This window comes from Phoenix dactylifera, chromosome 1 (assembly GCF_009389715.1).
Source record: "Phoenix dactylifera cultivar Barhee BC4 chromosome 1, palm_55x_up_171113_PBpolish2nd_filt_p, whole genome shotgun sequence".
Taxonomy (NCBI): Eukaryota; Viridiplantae; Streptophyta; class Magnoliopsida; order Arecales; family Arecaceae; genus Phoenix; species Phoenix dactylifera.
The window spans coordinates 8,007,846-8,026,799 of NC_052392.1; the positions used below are offsets into that span (position 1 = coordinate 8,007,846).

Sequence of the window (18,954 nt, forward strand, 5' to 3'; positions counted from 1 at the left end):
CTACTAGCCAATTCCAACTCTACTTGTTATTGGCCTTTTTTTAAAGATCCATATATGGACTAAAATTATGGAGACATTCATTTAGTATTAAGATTATACCGAGATATGGACACTGAAACTATAATTCTTTTTTAATCTTTGGACTGACATAATTGATTATGCCATTTCTCACCTATCTGGAGGTCAGATTTGTGAATCACCGGTTCCTATTCAAGCTCAGATCCTAGTACCGGACAAGAAGAATTGGAAGGAAACAGAACAGAGGAACAGCAACTGAGAATAATGTTTAAACTCCAAGAAAAAATTAAGATGGATTACTCTTGTAGATCCCTTACACTTTCAAATCCACATCTTAATTCAAACAACAAAAACATGTTAATCATGATATAAAACATAAATTTTCCAAAGGTCGTTTGTACCCTAGTGCTAGATAAGGAACATATAAAATTGCTTGCATGTCAAAGCAGATGTAAGTGTTGAAACACCACTTCCTCAAGAGGGTTAATTCAGAATTAGTGAAGTTTGCTATAAAAAAAATAAAACACAAGGTCTTGAGATACCTGCTGGCACAATGAATAATAAGGGAAGGGGAAAGAAGATCAAAGAATGATGTCAATATAACAACACAAAACAAAAACAACCAGAATTGGATGATGTTTGATGGCATTGCTAACAAATATGACGTTAGAACTAAAACATTTAAAAGAATTAATCATGACAAACTACCAGCATATGCCATGCTTTTTGCATGACATTTCTATATAATTAAAACTTGTAACTGGCATCCCTATCCTCTTCAAAACATCAACTACTTAAATACACATATCACAATATAGAAGGATCAATAGATGTACCAAAAAAAAGATTGCAATTTGTTGAGCAATTGTTTGTCCATATCCAAGGTCAAATGTTCAAGGATGCGTTATTCATTTTAAAGTCTCACATATCATTATTTCTGAACTCTTTAACTCAACTGAGCTCAGAATGTATATGCAAGCTAAGAGTCAGCAGAGCGTACAGAAATCCTTCGCTGAATGGGTGTCCTACATGAAGGACAATCCTTCATACCCTGCTTCTCGTGAAGCTCATTGCATTTGGTGCAAACAACTTGGTGGGCACAAGGAAGGAAAACAATGGACATCTCTTCAGTCAAGCACATCACGCACTCTCGTTCAGGCTGTATGTCGTCGGATCCAAGGTACTGGGAAATAATCTTCGTCAAATAATTTGCATTACTGTTCTTTCTTCCATCAGAAAGGCATGACACATAACTTTTATTTGTGCCCCATTTTAATGTTGCAAACTTTGAGGAGTCTGTCATTAGCCGCAATTGCTCAGTCTGCTGCTCAAGCCTCCGGATCTCCATTTTGTATTTTTGTAAGTCATTTTCTTCTTTCAATATTAATGCATTTTCCTGTGATTTTGCAGAACTCTCAAATTTTTCTTGCTTAGTTCTTTCAGAGTTGGACAGTGAGAGGGCTTCATCCTTCATTTTTTCTTCTTGTCTCCGCCTAGCCTGTAATATTTTTCATGTGTAATAAGAACAAAAGAATTAGATAACTCTGATTTAAAGAACAAGGTATCAAAACAGAGAGATGGTTACAGATGGTGAAAAGGATTTTAGCAATTCAAGATAAAAGGTCGCAGCTCTTCAAGGAACCTGATTGAAAAAGAAAAAAGAGAAGGTAATGGAAAATGAGATACCAAAGACAAGCCTACTCTTCATGGATTTTCCCAATATGTTTTTTTTCATTTGAATATTTTTAACAATCAAAAAGAAGAAAAGGTTGTCTTTTCCTTCCTGCAATAGTTGTTGATTTTTTTATTTTTCAAATACCACTAGAGTGAAACATTTCAAGAAAATAACAGCTTAATATTAGGCTAAGATCAGATCAAAGCTTGGGGTATGAAAATCAATAATTATCCTTTATCAGTGAAAGAAACAGGTGAACTTGCAAAATGCTTTACCAAATCCTCGACTACCACATCCTTTTATTTGAAAAGTTAATCACTATGAACAAATCATTCTTCGTCATCATCACTGCAAACACCTTCGAACAATTTGGCAGCAAGAATGCTGACAAAAGTTGCTTTAAGGCATAAACAGAAACTGAAGAATGATTTCAATTCCATATGTTCAGAAAACATCTCAGTCCGTGAGTAAAAAATGCCCCTATGCTGTGCACCTACAATCTAATTTGCTACCCTTTCTTAGCTTTACTAAGCCTCCATTGTACTTTCACACAAAGAAAAAAGTCCTTATCTTTTTGACATACTCACACAAAAGATACTTTCACACTAGAAAAGGAAAAAGAAAACATTGCAAATATAAACTGGCCCACTTAGAGAAAGGCAAGATATTCAGGTACGGGATTCAAAAAGGTGCTGTGCTAGAGCATAATAATCTCATGAATTAAAGCAAAGAATTTTGACTGCTCAAAGGGAGTTACATGTAATGCACCACACAACTAACCTGCACAAGTAAAAGGAACATACACCACACCACTCATTTGCACACACGCACAGAGAGAGGGAGAGAGAGAGAGAGAGAGAATGAGAAAGGGAGAGGGAGGGAGGCAAAGAGGCCTCCGTTGCACTTAACTAGACCTTCACCTTATCTTTTTGCGATACTCAAACCAAAGACACTTTCACACAGGAAAAGAAAAAAAATAATATAGATATAGATTAATCCACTTAGAGGAAATTAAGGTTGTTAGATACAGGATTGAAACATTAAAACATGTGCCAGAGTATAATAATTGCATGAATTAAAGAAAAGCATTTAGACTGTTCAAATGGAGTTACATGTAGTAATGCACCAAAACAAAAACTTGCACAAGCACAGGGCACATAAACATGTGTGTGAGAGAGGGAGGAGAGATAGAGATAGATAGATAGATAGATAGATAAATAGATAGAGAAAGAGAGAGACCTCTAATTGATCTTGGTGCTCTTTAGCTTGTTCTAATTGCCGCTGCAGCAGAGAGAGTTTCTGCTTTACACTTACAAGCTCCTCTTGAGATAATGACTTCTGTCTCTCCCATGACTGGAACATTTTATTACTCTTTATCTCCCTTCCTGTAACTTCATGACAACTAGCCGCTGCTTCTGCAGCCTGTAACTTTGCAGCTTCCATTTCCAGCCTCAGCCTGGCATTCTCAACATCGAGCCTGCGTGCAGAAGCACTGGCTCTCTCAACCTGGTCATTCGCCTTTGATATCGCGATTTCCATCTCTCCAAGCTTTTTTCTGGTGTTATCTTCCAAATTCCGCCTCTCCTTTTGGAGACGAACGACATCTTCCTTTTCCTGCCTCAAGGTTTGCAGCTCAAGCTTGTCTTTGCTCAGTCTACGGGCAGCCTGCATCACCTTTTGTTGGGCCCAGTCCGTCCAGTCCTGCAGTTGTGCCTGCAGTTCCCGTAGCCGGGGAACTAGTTTAACCAGCATGTCATCCTTCTTGTCCTGTGGTACCCAATCTGTAGATATCTTATCAGAGGGGATGCCAGCAAGATTACAGCAATTTGAAGCCTCAATGCTACAGTCTGGTTTCAAACCAGCACCACTGCTGCTTGCAGAAGGCAGAGACAAAGAAAGTTCAGTGTTTGCAGAAGGTGTTGGAGATGGACTGCTAACTGTTTTCGTACTGCATGATGCACTAGAGCAAAGTCCAGCAGTAAAAGAAAGTTCAAGTGTCGCATCTGCTTTTGACTTATCAATTCCCATTGCTTTGCCTACCTTAATGGAGGTGCTCTTCATGTTTATAATTTTAGAATTGGAAATGGGCTTGCTTTTCCTATCCAATATTAAACCCCCCAAACCACTTTGTTTGCATGCTCTAAAAGCTGCTTTAGATCCCAATGCTCTGTAGCTCTTCTCAAAGTGAATTGACTTCTGCCGGAGAATAAATTCCCTCTTTGAACTACCTAAATGGACCCTTCTACTACCTATCGGCTTCCCTTCTTGTAGAGATTGAGAAATGGTTGAAGAAGAGGATTCCTCCATATGACGAGATGAAGAAATTGGATTCTCCTTCTCTGTGCTAAGATTTGGAACCATGTCGTGCACATTGCTTGAGGCCAAGAACCTGCCATAAGGTAAATTTGGGATCCCTACCACAGTGGACATTTCCAGTGGTGAAGTATTCTCAGGATAAGGTAAAACAGTTTTCAACTTCTCAGGTCCAGGAGCATTCAATTCAGGAGTGGTTGGAGCAGAAATATTATTGGAGTTTGAGCTTGATTCCACTCGGGGAGAAGCAGAATTGCCTGAGATCTCACCATTTCCAATACTACTCAAGGGATTTTCATCCAATGCACAAGCATGAGAAATATTCATATCACAGATCAGCAAGCACCACATTGCATCACCTGTACTAAAGAATGGTCGGACCTCCCTAAGCACGCTAATCATGTCTGCCAACACAGTCTTTGCCAACTTCTGCAAATCCTCTGATGAATTCTCTGTTCTAGAAGATTCAACCTCTTGCCCACTCCTCAAAAATGCCAATGCATTGTCAGCGATGTTAGAAATTGTATCTTTGCACCCATAACAAAGCCCGGACCTCAAGACAACACTCGTTGCCACCTCCTCAGAGTATCCAGAAGAAGTGATAATCTTAATTGCACTCTTAAAGATGGTATCCAAATTACTCAACAAGATCTCCTCAAGTTGGGTTTCTGTGAGCTGAGTCCAATCTGTGTCTTGGAATTCATCCAATCCAAGCCCTTCTAGAGGACCGCACATAAGCGCCCCACATGTACTGCAGGCACCTACATGGTGCTCAAGGCTGGGATCGTCGGAGTTCCTCTCAACAGGGAATAATTCATCATAACTAGAGCATTCAGTTTGCAATGGAGGGTTGGCTGTAATTGGGTCAGTTATAGGTGGATCAGCTCGAAATTTTCTCTTGTTCCTCCTACCCTTTTCTTGAATAGAGATCGACGAAGACAGAGGACTGCTACCCCTAGCCACCATTGTCGCCATGCTAACAACTGATCCCTCAACAAGTCTCTATCTATATGCATCATCAACGCGGAACCCATATCCAGAATCCAGACAAACAAAAACACATGAAAAGAAAGCAAAAAAGGAACATGATCAGAGAGAGGTGCCAACGTCTGATTATAATTCAAAACCTATCAAGAGATCTCTTTTTTTTAAAAAAAAAGAAAATCCAATCAAAGGAATCATTGTGATTAACTAACTCAGAGCAAGAGATGGGCGACGACCCGACCTTATCGCTGTGGAGATTATCGCATAATCCGAGTGAAATCCCTGCATCAGAACAGTCGATATCCATCAAGAATGGCAATAACCAAACATAAAAATCAAAGAATCATGCATCAATTTGAAAAAAGATGAATTCGTTGCAAGAGCACTAAAAAAAGAATAGCTTTCATAAAACTTCAAATATTAACACAAAAATCAATCAAAAAACATTCGAGAAGGAGGAAATCTAACTTACACGAAAGAAATCGACGAGGGAAGAAGAAGACTCTATTGGATTGGATTGGATTGAATATAGATCGGAATAAATCCAGAGAAAAGCGGATTGAGAAGGATCGACACCCACCCGTTCCGGAACAACGGGAGCCGGATCGATTGGCGAAAGATCGGCGGGCGGAGGGACTGACGGAGGCGGCGATGAGGGTTCTGCTGGAGCTTGTGGAGAAGATCACCTCCGCCTTTTCTTCTCTATGCCTCTATTTACTCCGCTGCCTTGGGGTTTGGTTGTCAAGGGTGTCATCCTAACGTGTCACCGATTGGTGTCAACTGTTAACAGGCGCTCGTACCCACATTCGGCTCGTGGTGGTGGGGGTGACCAAAACCCTAAGACTGACCAAAAGGTCCGACCAGACCCTAAACTATTTTGGCTAGGTTTGGGTCAAGTGCCAATTGAACTTTTTTTCTGATTCAGAGTTCAATTGGGCATGGCAATTGGGGCTTCTCTAACTCGGCCTGCCAGGTGGAAGAACTAATCAAGTTCAAGCCAAGCTTAAACGTACTTATGTAAGACCCAGCCCATTAAGCGAATTAGGTCTTGTTCATTTGACTGGCTCAATTGAATTTGACCCGCAACACAAAAAAAATAAGAGAGAAAGATTGGCACGTGCCGCTCACGTGCCTGGAGAGGAAGAGGACTCCCTTTCTCTCAATCTCGCCAGATGAAATCCAACTCCAAGTTGAATTCCGACCATGACCACCTCCATTTAGAGGCCTCTTGAGTTCTCTCTCTTATCCTTACCGGAGTTGCAGGCAAGATCAGAGCTTGCCACTGGCGATCTTCTAGTTTTCCCTCGCCAAAGGCCAATCACCTTCTCATCATTGTCACGGCCAATTCTTGCCGAAAAATCAAGTAGGGCCTGGCCTCCCTCGAGCTACCCTCTTTCCCTTTCTCCGGATTCTTTGGAGCCTGATGGCAAGTTGGTGGTCACCGGATTTTGGCTAAGAAGGGCAACCCTGTTTTCCCTTGTTTTCATATGCCGAGCTTTCTTCTCTTTCTCTGAACTCATTAGGAAGGGGAGATTAGGATCTGAGGAGGGTTGACTAAGATTTATAAAACTGAAACAAAAATCAGAACTTATAAATTTGAAGATCTCATCTTCAAAAATTCTGCAGGTGTAGAATACCGCAGCCTGATGATCTATTCTAGGTTCCTGTTTGAGCCGCACAATTATCCGGCCTCCACAGATATCCACACGAGGATCTAATTATCTGAGAATAGGTCTTACCGGAGTGCTAGCTCCTTGCAAAGACCTCTCATGACTATCATAATATTGGAAGATAAAAATCTGCAGCATACCTTTTTGAAGAAGAACGCTTTCTTCTTCAACTTTGCTCGCAATAGAGAAAGATGAGGGATGAAGCTTTAAGCGTGGATCTTCCTTGCCTTGCTCCCGTGGATGAAGAGGAAGACGAGGTCCCCTTGCTGCTGTGGAAAAGGAAGGAAGAAGAGAGGGAGAGAGGAGACATGGGGAGGAAGAGGAGAGAATTAATTCATAATGTCTCCCTTGCTACCCTTTTATAGATTGGGTTTAGGGCTTCTCCTAATCTTATTAGGAGTATGAGACTATAACCTACCATTGGATTAATGCCAAGTGTCCAATCCTTGTACTCATAGATGCATGATATGTGTCCACTTAATCAATTGATTAATTTTCTAATCACATTAGGATTCCTAATTTCATTAGAAAAATTAATTGATTTGGGAGCATGCATCTTACGACGCCATGTGGACTTTAAAGTCCGCATAGTGTGAACATGACTTAAGTCATATTCATCCTACGACGACATGTGGTCTTTAAAATCCGCACAAACCTTGGTTTGATCAAATTGACCCAATCATGAACCCAAATCAATTTGGATCGAACCCAATTTGATTTGGCTCATTAAATCAGCCCAATTGCAATCCAATTGCAATCAATTCCACTTATTCTTCCAATTGCAATCAATTCCACTTATTCTTCTTCCATTAACTCACTAACACTTAGTGGGTTAATTCAATCACCAATCATATTGATGATTGATTTCTATTGTGATTCCAAATCACAATTATGATAGTCTGACTAATTAAATCCTCTATGTATGTGACCCCGTAGGTTTTATTCTGACTGGTAGTGAGAAATATTGAGATCTCCGTCTCAATATCACCGAAACTCCTTTCAGTGGACTGAAACGATTTCAGTTCTACTCTTAGGGTTCACTGATCACCAAGTGAATGCCTTCGAGTCTCACAATCTACTAGTGACACCTAGCAGTATGTGGTAGCAACCCAGCAGAATTGAATATCTGAACCTCTAGGTGCAGTTAGCGTATGATATAGTCCCTCTATCATGGATCCCAACGTGATGGAGGTTATGGATATCTCGTCAAACCCCATCGTCCGTCATATGTCAAATTTATACGACTTCCAGTTCGAGATATGGAAAACTCTTTTTCCAAAATACCTGGCCAGGAATTTATCGAACTCAGTCTCATAAATCACATAGGATCTCTCCTAATCTATCAAGGTCGATAAATCCCATCTAGATGCAACCCTATTCCAAAATGAACCTACTGCAGCCAATTCGCACTACAAGGACCCGAATGACTAGGGTCCAAGTTCATATGCTCGTCAAACTACAGCAACCTCACAGTGAATAGCTGAGGCATCGCAAGTCAAAGGAACAGTCATACAACTGCAGCATAAGTAGTCACTGATGAGTGGATAGACATCCATGTGACTACTATCTTTGGTCACGCTCAGTATTTTATTCTCTAACAAGTACTTGCATAATCACGACAGTATCTCTACACCGTGGACTCGAGACTCATCCATCTGACTAAGTGATCTGTGTACTAATCTCAGCAGATCGATCACCGTCCTTCGTGATGGATCCATCGATCAGGAGCATTTAGAAATTAATCCCAAATAACACATGCCTCAAATTCTCAACTCCTTGAGAATATGTGTCATCATCTATTAATTTCTTGGACGATTCGTGGACACATACAAACATGAATGAAAAACAAATTGCCCAATCTTACTTATTAATAAGAGTCAAATTACAAATTTGTGCCCCAGATTACAAATATGCGTCAGCCACGTTGGCTTATAGGGCATACTTCTAACAATCTCCCACTTGCACTAAAGCCAATCAGACATGTATTTAAGTCCCATTTTTTCAAGATGGACTTGTAATTTCTTCTGACTCAGCTGCTTAGTGAATGGATCCGCCACGTTATCAGTGGAGTCTACTTTCTGCACCTTTACATACTTTGTTTCAAGGTAGTCGCGAATTAGATGAAATCGCCGCTCTATGTGCTTGGACTTCTGGTGAGACCTGGGCTCCTTAGTCAGTGCTATGGCACCGTTGTTGTCGCAGAAAAGGGTTATGGTATCTGATGACATGACTCCTAGCTCTTCGACAAACTTCTTGTACCAGAACGCTTCCTTCGTAGCATCCGATGCAGCAATGTACTCTGCTTCCATGATAGAATCTGCAATAATCGGTTGCTTGGTACTATTCCAATTTACCGATCCTCCATTGCATAAGAATATATATCCTGATGTAGACTTTCTAGCATCAGGGTCAGTCATGAAGTCTGAATCAGTGTATCCTTCCACCTTTAACTCTGTGCCTCCCCCAAAGACCAAAAACATATCCTTAGTCCTTCTCAAGTACTTAAGAATATTTTTCATAGCTATCCAGTGCTCCTCGCCTGGATTCGACTGATATCTGCTCGTGACACTCACAGCATGTGCTATATCAAGTCGAGTACATAGCATGACATACATGAGGCTCCCTATTGCCGATGCATAAGGGATCCTACTCATGCGCTGAATCTCTTCAGATGTTTTGGGACACATCTTCTTGGAGAGATTTATCCCATGCCTTAGGGTTAACAATCTCCTTTTAGAGTTTTTCATGCCGAACCTCTTCAGCACTTCCTTTATGTACATTTTCTGTGATAGCCCAAGCATCCTCTTAGATCTTTCTTTATAGACCTTAATCCCCAAAATATAAGATACTTCACCTAGGTCTTTTATGGAGAACTTCTTAGACATCCATAACTTAACCGATGTGAGCATGGAAATATCATTCCCAATTAGGAGTATATCATCCACGTACAATACGAGGAATACTATAGCCCTCCCACTGACCTTTTTGTACACACATGGTTCCTCTTCATTTTTGATGAAATCAAACAATTTGATCACATCATCGAGACGAGTGTTCCAACTCCGAGATGCTTGCTTTAGTCCATAAATGGATCTTTGCAGCTTGCAGACCTTATAATCACCATCACTGGAAGTGAAACCCTGAGGCTGTTCCATATAGATATCTTCCTTAAGATATTCATTAAGGAATGCAGTTTTCACATCCATCTGCCATATCTCATAATCATGATAAGCTGTAATGGCAAGCAACGTTCGAATGGACTTCAACATAGCTACCGGTGAAAAGGTATCCTGATAGTCAATGCCTTCGCGCTGACTATAACCTTGTGCCGCCAACCTTGCCTTATAGATCTCTACCTTGCCATCCAAACCCATTTTTCTTTTGTAGATCCATTTACACCCAATAAGTACTATACCTTCCGGCAGATCTACTAAGGTCCATACTTGGTTGGAATGCATGGAGTTTATTTTTGACTTCATCGCATCCATCCATTTTTCGGAGTCGATGTCTAACATCGCTTCATTGTAGGTCTTGGGATCATCACTACGATCTCTTTCTTCCATGAGGAACTCTTCCTCTATTTCCTCTGTAAGAATACCTAAGTATCTTTCAGGAGGATGGGAGATCCTATTGGATCTACAAAGTGGACGAGGTTCTTCATTTATTGGCTCAATGTAAATAGGTTCACTAGGCTTAATTGCTTGTTGCTCTTGAGAGACTTTCTCTTCGAGCTCAATTTTCCTCTCACTGCCTCTATCAAGGATAAACTGTTTTTCCAAGAAGATGGCATGTCGGCTCACAAACACTTTGTGGTTTTCTGGGATGTAAAACTTATATCCTAATGACTCTTTAGGATATCCAATGAAATGAGCACCAATTGTCCTAGCCTCTATCTTGTCGCCTGTTGTCGTTTGACTTGGGCCGGACATCCCCAAATCTTGAGATAACCAAGACTTGGTTTTTTACCATGCCATATCTCATACGGTGTGGTAGGAACGGACTTAGAGGAAATTCTATTCAATATGTAGATAGCTGTAAGTAGGGCATCTCCCCACAAGAATAAGGGTAAGTCAGTGAAGCTCATCATGGACCCGACCATATCCAATAGGATCTGATTCCTCCTTTCTGACACTTCGTTGAGTTGAGGTGTTCTAGGAGGTGTCCATTGTGAAACTATACCATTTTGTTTGAGATAATCGCGAAACTCTCCACTAAGGTATTCTCTTCCTCGATCTGATCGAAGAACTTTAATGAGTTTTCCAGTCTGTTTTTCTACTTCAAATCTGAATTCTTTGAACCTTTCAAATGCTTCAGATTTATGTCTCATAAGATAGACATAACCATACCGTGAGAAATCATCGGTAAAAGTAATAAAGTAGAAAAATTGATCCCTAGCCTGCACATCGAATGGGCCACACACATCAGTGTGTACTAGGGCAAGTATTTCAGCGGACCTCTCCCCGTGTCCTACAAAGGGTAATTTGGCCATTTTTTCTTGAAGGCAGGATTCACAAATCGGATATGACTCAAAAGTCAATGAACTCAAAAGCTCATGTTTCTCCAATTTGTTAATTCTATCTTCTTCTATATGACCAAGTCTGAGGTGCCACAAATATTTTTGATTTATCTCATCTTTAGATCTTTTAGATCCTATAGTACTCACTGTATGCTCAGATACGTTTATAGATACATCCATATGTAAGTGATAGAGACCGTCAATCATAAAACCACGTCCAAACAGTTTATTTTGCAAATAAATGGAAACGTAGTCTTTATTGAAATTGAATTCATAATGTTCCTATGCTAGACAAGATACAGAAATCAGATTTCTGCTAATATTAGGTACAAAATAACAATCACTAAGTATCAAACTAAATCCTGACGGTAAATGTAAAGGGAATGTGCCCACAGCAACAGCAGCAACTTTTGCTCCATTGCCAATCTGTAGGGTTACCGCACCTTCCGTAAGCCTTCTACTTTCCTTTAGACCCTGCATGGTAGTACACAAGTGAACACTAGAATTAGAGTCTATAACCCAACTGGAAATAGAAGAAACCGTTAGATTAGTTTTAATAATGAGCATATTAGGCATACTTTCAGAAGGCGTGTCACCCTTCTTGCTCTTTATGTTTCCCATATAGATAGGATAGTTCCTCTTCCAATGGCCGTCTTCATTGCAATGGAAATATTTTTCTTTGGGCTCGGCCTTCTTCTTAGGAACTTCCTTCTTCGGCTTTTTCTCGGTCTTCTGCTTCTTCGCAGGCTTCTTCTTCTTTCCAGTAGACTTTCTCTTGGAAGTTGAAGCTAGCTCAGCAGCGAGAACTGTGCCCCTTAAAACTTTCAAGGCTCCCTCAGTTGTCACCAACATATTCAAAAATTCAAGTTTGGTGCATTCAATTTTATTCATATGGTAGTTTACAATAAACTACCCATATGAACGTGGCAACGATTGTAGGATCAAATCCGTTTGCAAATCCTTATGCATGGTCATGCCAAGCTTCTCAAGCTCCTCAAGATCCTTGATCATGGTCAAACCATGTTCATGGACGGACTGCCCATTGCGCATCTTGGCTTTGAAGAGCCGCTTGGACACTTCAAACCTCGCTGCGCGACTCTGTTCACCATACAACTCTTGTAGGTGATCAAGTATATCCTTAGCAATCTTCATGCTCTCATGCTGGCATTGCAATTCGTTGGACATGGATGCCAAAATGTAGCACCTAACCTTATTGTCGTCATCCAACCATTTTGCATGCGTCTCATGCTGCTCATTGGTTGCACGGGTTGGTAACACCGGGAGTTCATGGTCGAGAACATAAGCTATCTTTTCACAACTCAAGACAATCTTTAAGTTGCGAAGCCAATCTTCATAGTTTGGTTCGGTCAACCTATTGTTATCTAGAATTCGAACTATCGGGTTGGAAGACATTGACATCTGCAGAGAGTAAAGATTCTAATTAGAAATTTGTATTTGACATTAATTTGTTTTAGGGACTTTTAAAACCAAATTGGATCAAATCCTCCCACTATTTCTCGGATCTCTCACACTCCCCTCGTAAAGATACGGAAACCTGCAACTTAGGTTTTCGAGTGGGGTGCTGCCATCCCACCAATCTACATGTCACCTCATCTAGTAGTTATTGGAGACACAGACGATGAGTGTACAACTCTTGTGCAATGCTTCATAAGCATATTGAGCTAACATGGTCTCCAAGTCATAAGGACCTCACCTAACAGTTATTGGACCCGTTCCTTGGTTAAGTCAGACCTACCGTATATCCTGCGAAAATAAAGCTGTGATTGGGTCCTCACCTAACAGTTATTGCAGCCCAACTCCACATTTACTCCACAACATCTCATGTTAATAGAGATGTCCAATCCTCCAATGTAACTAGCCCACTGTATCTAGCCGAGATTAATCAACGTCGGAAAGATCTTAGCAACTCTACTACGGTGGAAGACCAATCGACTTAATATTGGGTAATCAGATCTTAGTCATTCCAACTTTGAGCTTTCCATAGGAGGTAATCGATCAATTGGCCAGGTAAGCAGGTGGGAGGCTCTTTTTACTCAGAGAGTAAGGTCCTAATTAAGTAACCACCTTTGAGCTTGCCTAGACACTAATTAGATCAATTAATCAAATATGGCTAGCTCAATGTATCGTTCACTCTCGATTGATTTAGGAAGATTTTAGGTCTCTTGGGATTTACATTTAATGTAACCATCTACCCAATACCATATGTCATTCGATTTACATCTTATGTAAATGTCACATTGGTTCAGGTTTACATCCTATGTAATTATGAAACCCTTTCATATATTATGTGCTTACATTTTATGTAAATGACATAATTGTTTCAGTTTACATTGTTGCCCAAGAAGACAACCCAAGAGGGGGGGGGGGGGGGGTGAATTGGGTTTTAAGTAATAATTGCAAATTAAAACTTAATGAGTAACTAATTAAGATTATTGCAGGCAGATTAATTAGATTACTAGTTGTAGTGAGTGAAGAGGATGGAAGAGACAATGAACCAATTACAAACACGAGAGGTTTTATAGTGGTTCGAAGTTAACCCTTACTCCTACGTCCACTCCCCAAGCTTCACTTGGGAGCTCACTATAATTCTTAGGATTATAGCCGGTTGTTTTACAAGTTCACAACCCAACTTGTTGTTTTCACGAGATCACAACGAACTCGGTCGGTTTTCACAGGCTCACCGACTAGAACCATTCGATTGTTTTTCCGGGATCACAATCGAACCCTTACACCATTGGTTTTAACCTTGGCTCACCAACAAACCTTACAACCCTTGATTCAATCCCCTGAGTGAATCAAGTAAGAAAATAGTTTGGGAAAAGTTACAAGGTAAGCTTCTTAGTAAGCAAATATTCGAGAATATGAAAAGAGTAGAGTTAGAAGCCCTCAAACAGATTTTGGAAGTGGAAGAAGGGGCTTCTCGAACTCTGAGTCTCCTCTTTGAATGCGCTAAAGATTTGATGTCAGAAGGAGAGCCTTGAATGCGAAGGAAAGAGTTTATTGGATGGAGTTCAATACACTTCTTCCTTCTTCCTCTTGTATTTACTCTTGAGAGCCTTTGGTAGGTGAAAATCCCTTTTTGTTTGAATGGAATAGCTCTCTTGATGTCTACTACTGTTCCCTCTGGCTATTTAAGCAGTCCCCTTTGAAAACTAGCCGTTAGACACTAGTTTGTGGCCGTTCTGCATAATCTGCAACTCCTAACAATGTATCCGTTGGGGTCGGAGTCGACTCGCTCGATCTGGAGTCGACTCGGCTATTGCTGGAGTCGACTCATGCTTTACTGGAGACGACTCACCCACTGGTCAGGATTTGAATTAAAGTTCTGTCCCGTTCTGGAGTCGACTCGGCCAAGCCTGGAGTCGACTCGCCAATATCCGGAGATGACTCGGCCCTCTGGAGACGACTCGTTCTTAGGGTTCCAGAGATTTATTTTTCTGCATTTCTTTCTCGAGTCGACTCGGATCATCTTGGAGTCGACTCGGCTCTCAGAGCCCAAAAACTGATCTTTTGTCTTTGGAGTTGAACTGCCTCGGAGTCGACTCGGATCATCTTGGAGTCGACTCGGCTCTCAGAGCTCGAAGTTGGTTCTCTGACTTTTAGTCTTGCTTTCCTCTGAGAGTCGACTCGGACGTAACTAGGAGTCGACTCGCCAAACTTCGGAGTCGACTCGTAACCTTCTGGAGTCGACTCGGTTGTAGGGTCTGAAATACATCGTTCTGTCTTTCTTCTGTTATCCTTAGGAGTCGACTCGGAAACGTCGGGAGTCGACTCGGCAACCATCGGAGTCGACTCGAACCCTTCTGGAGTTGACTCGCTGACAGGGTCTGAAAATCAACTTTCTGTCCTTCTGTCAGTTCTCAGTCGGAGTCGACTCGTAGTGTACCGGAGTCGACTCGAGCTTGTGCCAGAATCTCTAAAACACTTGGAGTCGACTCGCAAGCTTCCGGAGTCGACTCGAGCTTCAGACTTTGGCTTAATTGTGTTCAACACTTAGCCGAATAATCTTGAACAAACACTCGATGCTTTTAAAGATAAATTCACATATATTTGCCTGAAACTCTAGATTGAATTCATTAGTATAATTTAAAATATACTCAAATGCTTTGAGCTCATCAAAATCAAATAGGGGTATAACCAATCACTCCACAATCTCTCCTTTTTTGATGATGACAAAACATTGAGTATTTGTAAAGTGAATTGCTCAACCAAGAGGAGATCTATAATAGAGTTTTGAAATGAATTCAAATATCTAGTCATTTAATTTATCCAAAATTGAAAGGTATGAAACAGTAAATCCTGAAATTAAAGCTTCTCCTTTCATTTGGAATTATATAAGCCTTCATATCATGCAATCAATTATTTGGCTTATATGTGTTTAATGAATTTGCTTTCTTAAGATTTCAGATTCTCCCCCTCAACATATGCATTCAATTTTGTTTAGGTTCTCTAAATTTTCTTTTAATGTCTTGAAGTTTTTGAGCTTAAATTTTTAGTTTTAGAGGAAAAATCTGACAATTTGTTCTTGAGTATGATTCAACTAATCTCCGAATATCCCTTGAATAGATTCTGGAGATTACTCCTTGAGGAGCCCCAATAGAGAGATAATGAGCCTCGAGGTATCGAATCCACTGAGAACAAATTACTTTTTGCATTAAGGATTTTCTTTTTAGTAATTCCCTTTACATTTTAAATCTACATATTTTCTCCCCCTTTTTGTCATCATAGCAAAAAGACACAGAATTAGAACTCAAGAATGCACAATTTTGAAAGGAGATTTCTACTCATTGTATTAAATCCAAATTTGAGTACAAGTATGATTACATATCAAAAGAAGTCCTCAAGGAACTGTACATCATAAGAAAAATAGATAAGAATACACTAGTTTTTCTTTGTAGTGGAGGATGTGGCTCCCGTACTCAGTCTAGTGTGTTTGATGACCATGCTTAACCCCTCATTGATGTTCCCTAGTTGTTCGAGAATCTCCGAGGTGACTCTAGACTGTGTCGAGGAAATCTCGTTCGCACTCTCTTGGAAGGTGTCAAGCTTGAGAATCAATACATTAGCTAGCCGCTCTGCACCCTGACTCTGGTTGCCTAGCTCATGTCTGATGCTGTCTCGCATCTTCCTTGTGTCGTCCTTGACGTCACTCATGTTCCAGTATTGAGCTTGAACTAGGCTTCGTACATTGGATATTTCCTTCTTCAGGTGTGCAGTCATCTCTGTCACGGCTGCCAAGGAGGGGACTATCTCGGTGGAGGGAGCAATCTGAGGACCTCGTAGCTCCCTCAGCAGATCATCTCTCAGCTCCCTCACTATCTCCTGCCTCAACTCTCGGAGCTGCTCAGAAGATATCCGGACTTCGAGAGGTTGCTGAGGTGGTGGAGCTGTAGATGGTCCGGCTGAAGTGGATGGGAATGAAGGACCAGAAGTGGAAGGAAAAATTGGAAGATCTGTATAGTGCTCCTGGTCATGGTCAGGGCTAGGGGAGTGATGAGTGGTAGGGTCAGATGGTGTGGATGTGGATGGTTTCCGTACCCAGACTCTCCCGACCTTGTGGAATTCCATTCGATGGAAGGTTCCCTCACCCATGCGATCTGTAAAATGCAGTGAGCGAGAGGGTTCGCCCTTAGGGATAGGGACCTCTAACTCCCTAAAGATAAGAGTGAATAGCATTCCATATGGGAGACTCAACCTAGGTTTGTCTAGGGGTTCACAGAGATACTTGTAGATGAGTTTAGGGAAGTTGATAGGAGTGTCTTGGAGTATGTGGAACATCAAAGCTAGGTCTCTCTCTGAGATGAAGTCAAACCTACCAGTTTTGGGGAAGAGAGTCCTAGAAATGATACTTAGGAGAAGCCGCATTTCAGCCGAAAGCTGATTTGCGAACACCTCCTCTATGGAGGATTGAGGTGGACTCCCTAAGATGGCCGTAAGGGTCTCTGTCCTATCTGAGGGGTGTGTGGAAAAGATTCCTCTCTGGAGAGATGGAGGACTCGAGCAATGAAGTCCTCGGAAATGAAAACTGGGGCACCCGCTACAGTTCCCTGGATACCGCCGCTACCCCCGTGCGACAGTACCATAAAATTCTCTAACTAACCCTGGATAGGTAGGGAGGTCAAGAGAATAAAAGAACTCTAAGCCCTGGGCCCTAAGGTGATGCCCTAGGTTGAACCCTTCCTGGGAGAGAAAGTCAAAGTTGACTTGCCTCCCGGTAGAGACAACCTTCCCGGCGCATGAGCGCGAGGGAACCGGCCTAGGCGGGGAAGGAACCGGAGGTGGTGGCCTCGTGGGTTCGTTCCAAGCCTTGGACTGTCGCTCGACCCCACTCACAGAGACGGGTCTCTTCCGGCTTGGAACAACGGCTTTCCTAGGCATTTTTGACCTAAACATGGAATGATGGACAAGAAAACTGGAGGAAAACTCGACGGAGAGGACCTAGAACGGGTCGGAGAAGAGGTCGGAGACGACTCTAGGGCTTTTGAACAGTGGCGGCCGAAAATAGAAGTGAAGAGAAAAATATTCCGCTTAGGGTTAAAAGTCGGATTCCCAACCTCGAGTCGACTCTGGTAAGTCGTGAGTCGACTCGACCTCGAGTCGACTCGCCCACGAGCCGACTCTAAAATCTATTCGAGTCGATTCGAACTCTGGCACATGACCAAAAAGCTTGTTATTTTCATGCCAAAAGAGAGAGTTATGGAACTATCAAAGATTTAAGAACTGATTTGGTGATCATAGATAAGAAACCCTATGTCTAACATAAGCTAATCATCAAAATCAATGAATTAGAGGAGAGTATCACTAGAATAGATCAATTACTCCTAACCCTCTTCTAAGTATACAAAATCGATCTTCACTCAAAGGTTTTGTGAAGATGTCAGCAAGTTGATCATCAGTACAAACAAATTGAAGTGTCACATCACCATTCAGTACATGATCTCTTATGAAGTGATGTCTTATCTCAATGTGTTTAGTTCTTGAATGCTGAATTGGATTTTTAGTTAGATTAATGACACTTGTATTATCACAGTTAATGGGAATTTTATCTTGTTTAATGCCATAATCTTCAAGTTGTTGTTTAATCCACAAGACTTGAGCACAACAACTTCCGACAGCAACATATTCGGCTTCAGCCGTAGATAGTGCAACCGAGTTTTGTTTCTTGCTAAACCAAGAGATTAAGTTTTCTCCTAAGAATTGACGTGACCCGCTGGTGCTTTTTCTATCAAGTTTACAACCAGCAAAGTCTGAATCAGTGTACCCTATTAAGTTTATGCTTGATTCTTTAGAGTACCATAGACATATGTTTTTTGTTCCTATGAGATATTTAAAGATTTTCTTAACTGCAATTAGGTATGATTCCTTAGGATTAGATTGATATCTAGCACACATGCATACACTAAACATGATATCAGGTCTACTTGCTGTAAGATATAATAAAGATCCTATCATACCTCTATACATCTTTTGATCTACTGATTTACCTGATTCATCTTTGTCTAGTTTGCATGATGAACTCATGGGTGTGCTGATTGGCTTGTTTCCATCCATATCAAACTTCTTAAGCATCTCCTTGATATATTTTGCTTGATTGATGAAGATGCCTTCTTTAGATTGTTTGATTTGGAGCCCGAGAAAATAGTTCAGCTCTCCCATCATGCTCATTTCAAATTCACTCTGCATTAGGTCAGCAAATTCTTCGCAGAGGCGATTGTTAGTAGCACCGAAAATAATATCATCTACATAAATCTGTACTA

The 18,954-nt window shown here is 41.1% G+C and overlaps 1 protein-coding gene across 6 annotated transcripts; it reads right to left on the reverse strand.

The window, feature by feature from the left end:
• Positions 1 to 847: 847 nt before the first annotated feature.
• Positions 848 to 5,730, reverse strand: LOC103698200 (putative E3 ubiquitin-protein ligase RF298). 6 transcript variants are annotated; one of them, XM_008780187.4, is made up of 4 exons: positions 5,463 to 5,730; positions 5,232 to 5,272; positions 2,933 to 5,012; positions 848 to 1,516 (listed from the first exon to the last, which is right to left on the reverse strand). In XM_008780187.4, exons 3-4 carry the CDS (start codon positions 4,979 to 4,981, stop codon positions 998 to 1,000), a joined length of 2,568 nt encoding a protein of 855 aa, XP_008778409.2. In that variant the 5' UTR covers positions 4,982 to 5,012; positions 5,232 to 5,272; positions 5,463 to 5,730; the 3' UTR covers positions 848 to 997. The 6 variants fall into 6 exon arrangements, with proteins under 6 accessions (XP_008778409.2, XP_008778411.2, XP_008778410.2 ...); XM_008780189.3 differs by having other exon boundaries at positions 2,933 to 5,008; positions 5,571 to 5,725; XM_008780188.4 differs by having other exon boundaries at positions 5,571 to 5,725.
• Positions 5,731 to 18,954: the final 13,224 nt, after the last annotated feature.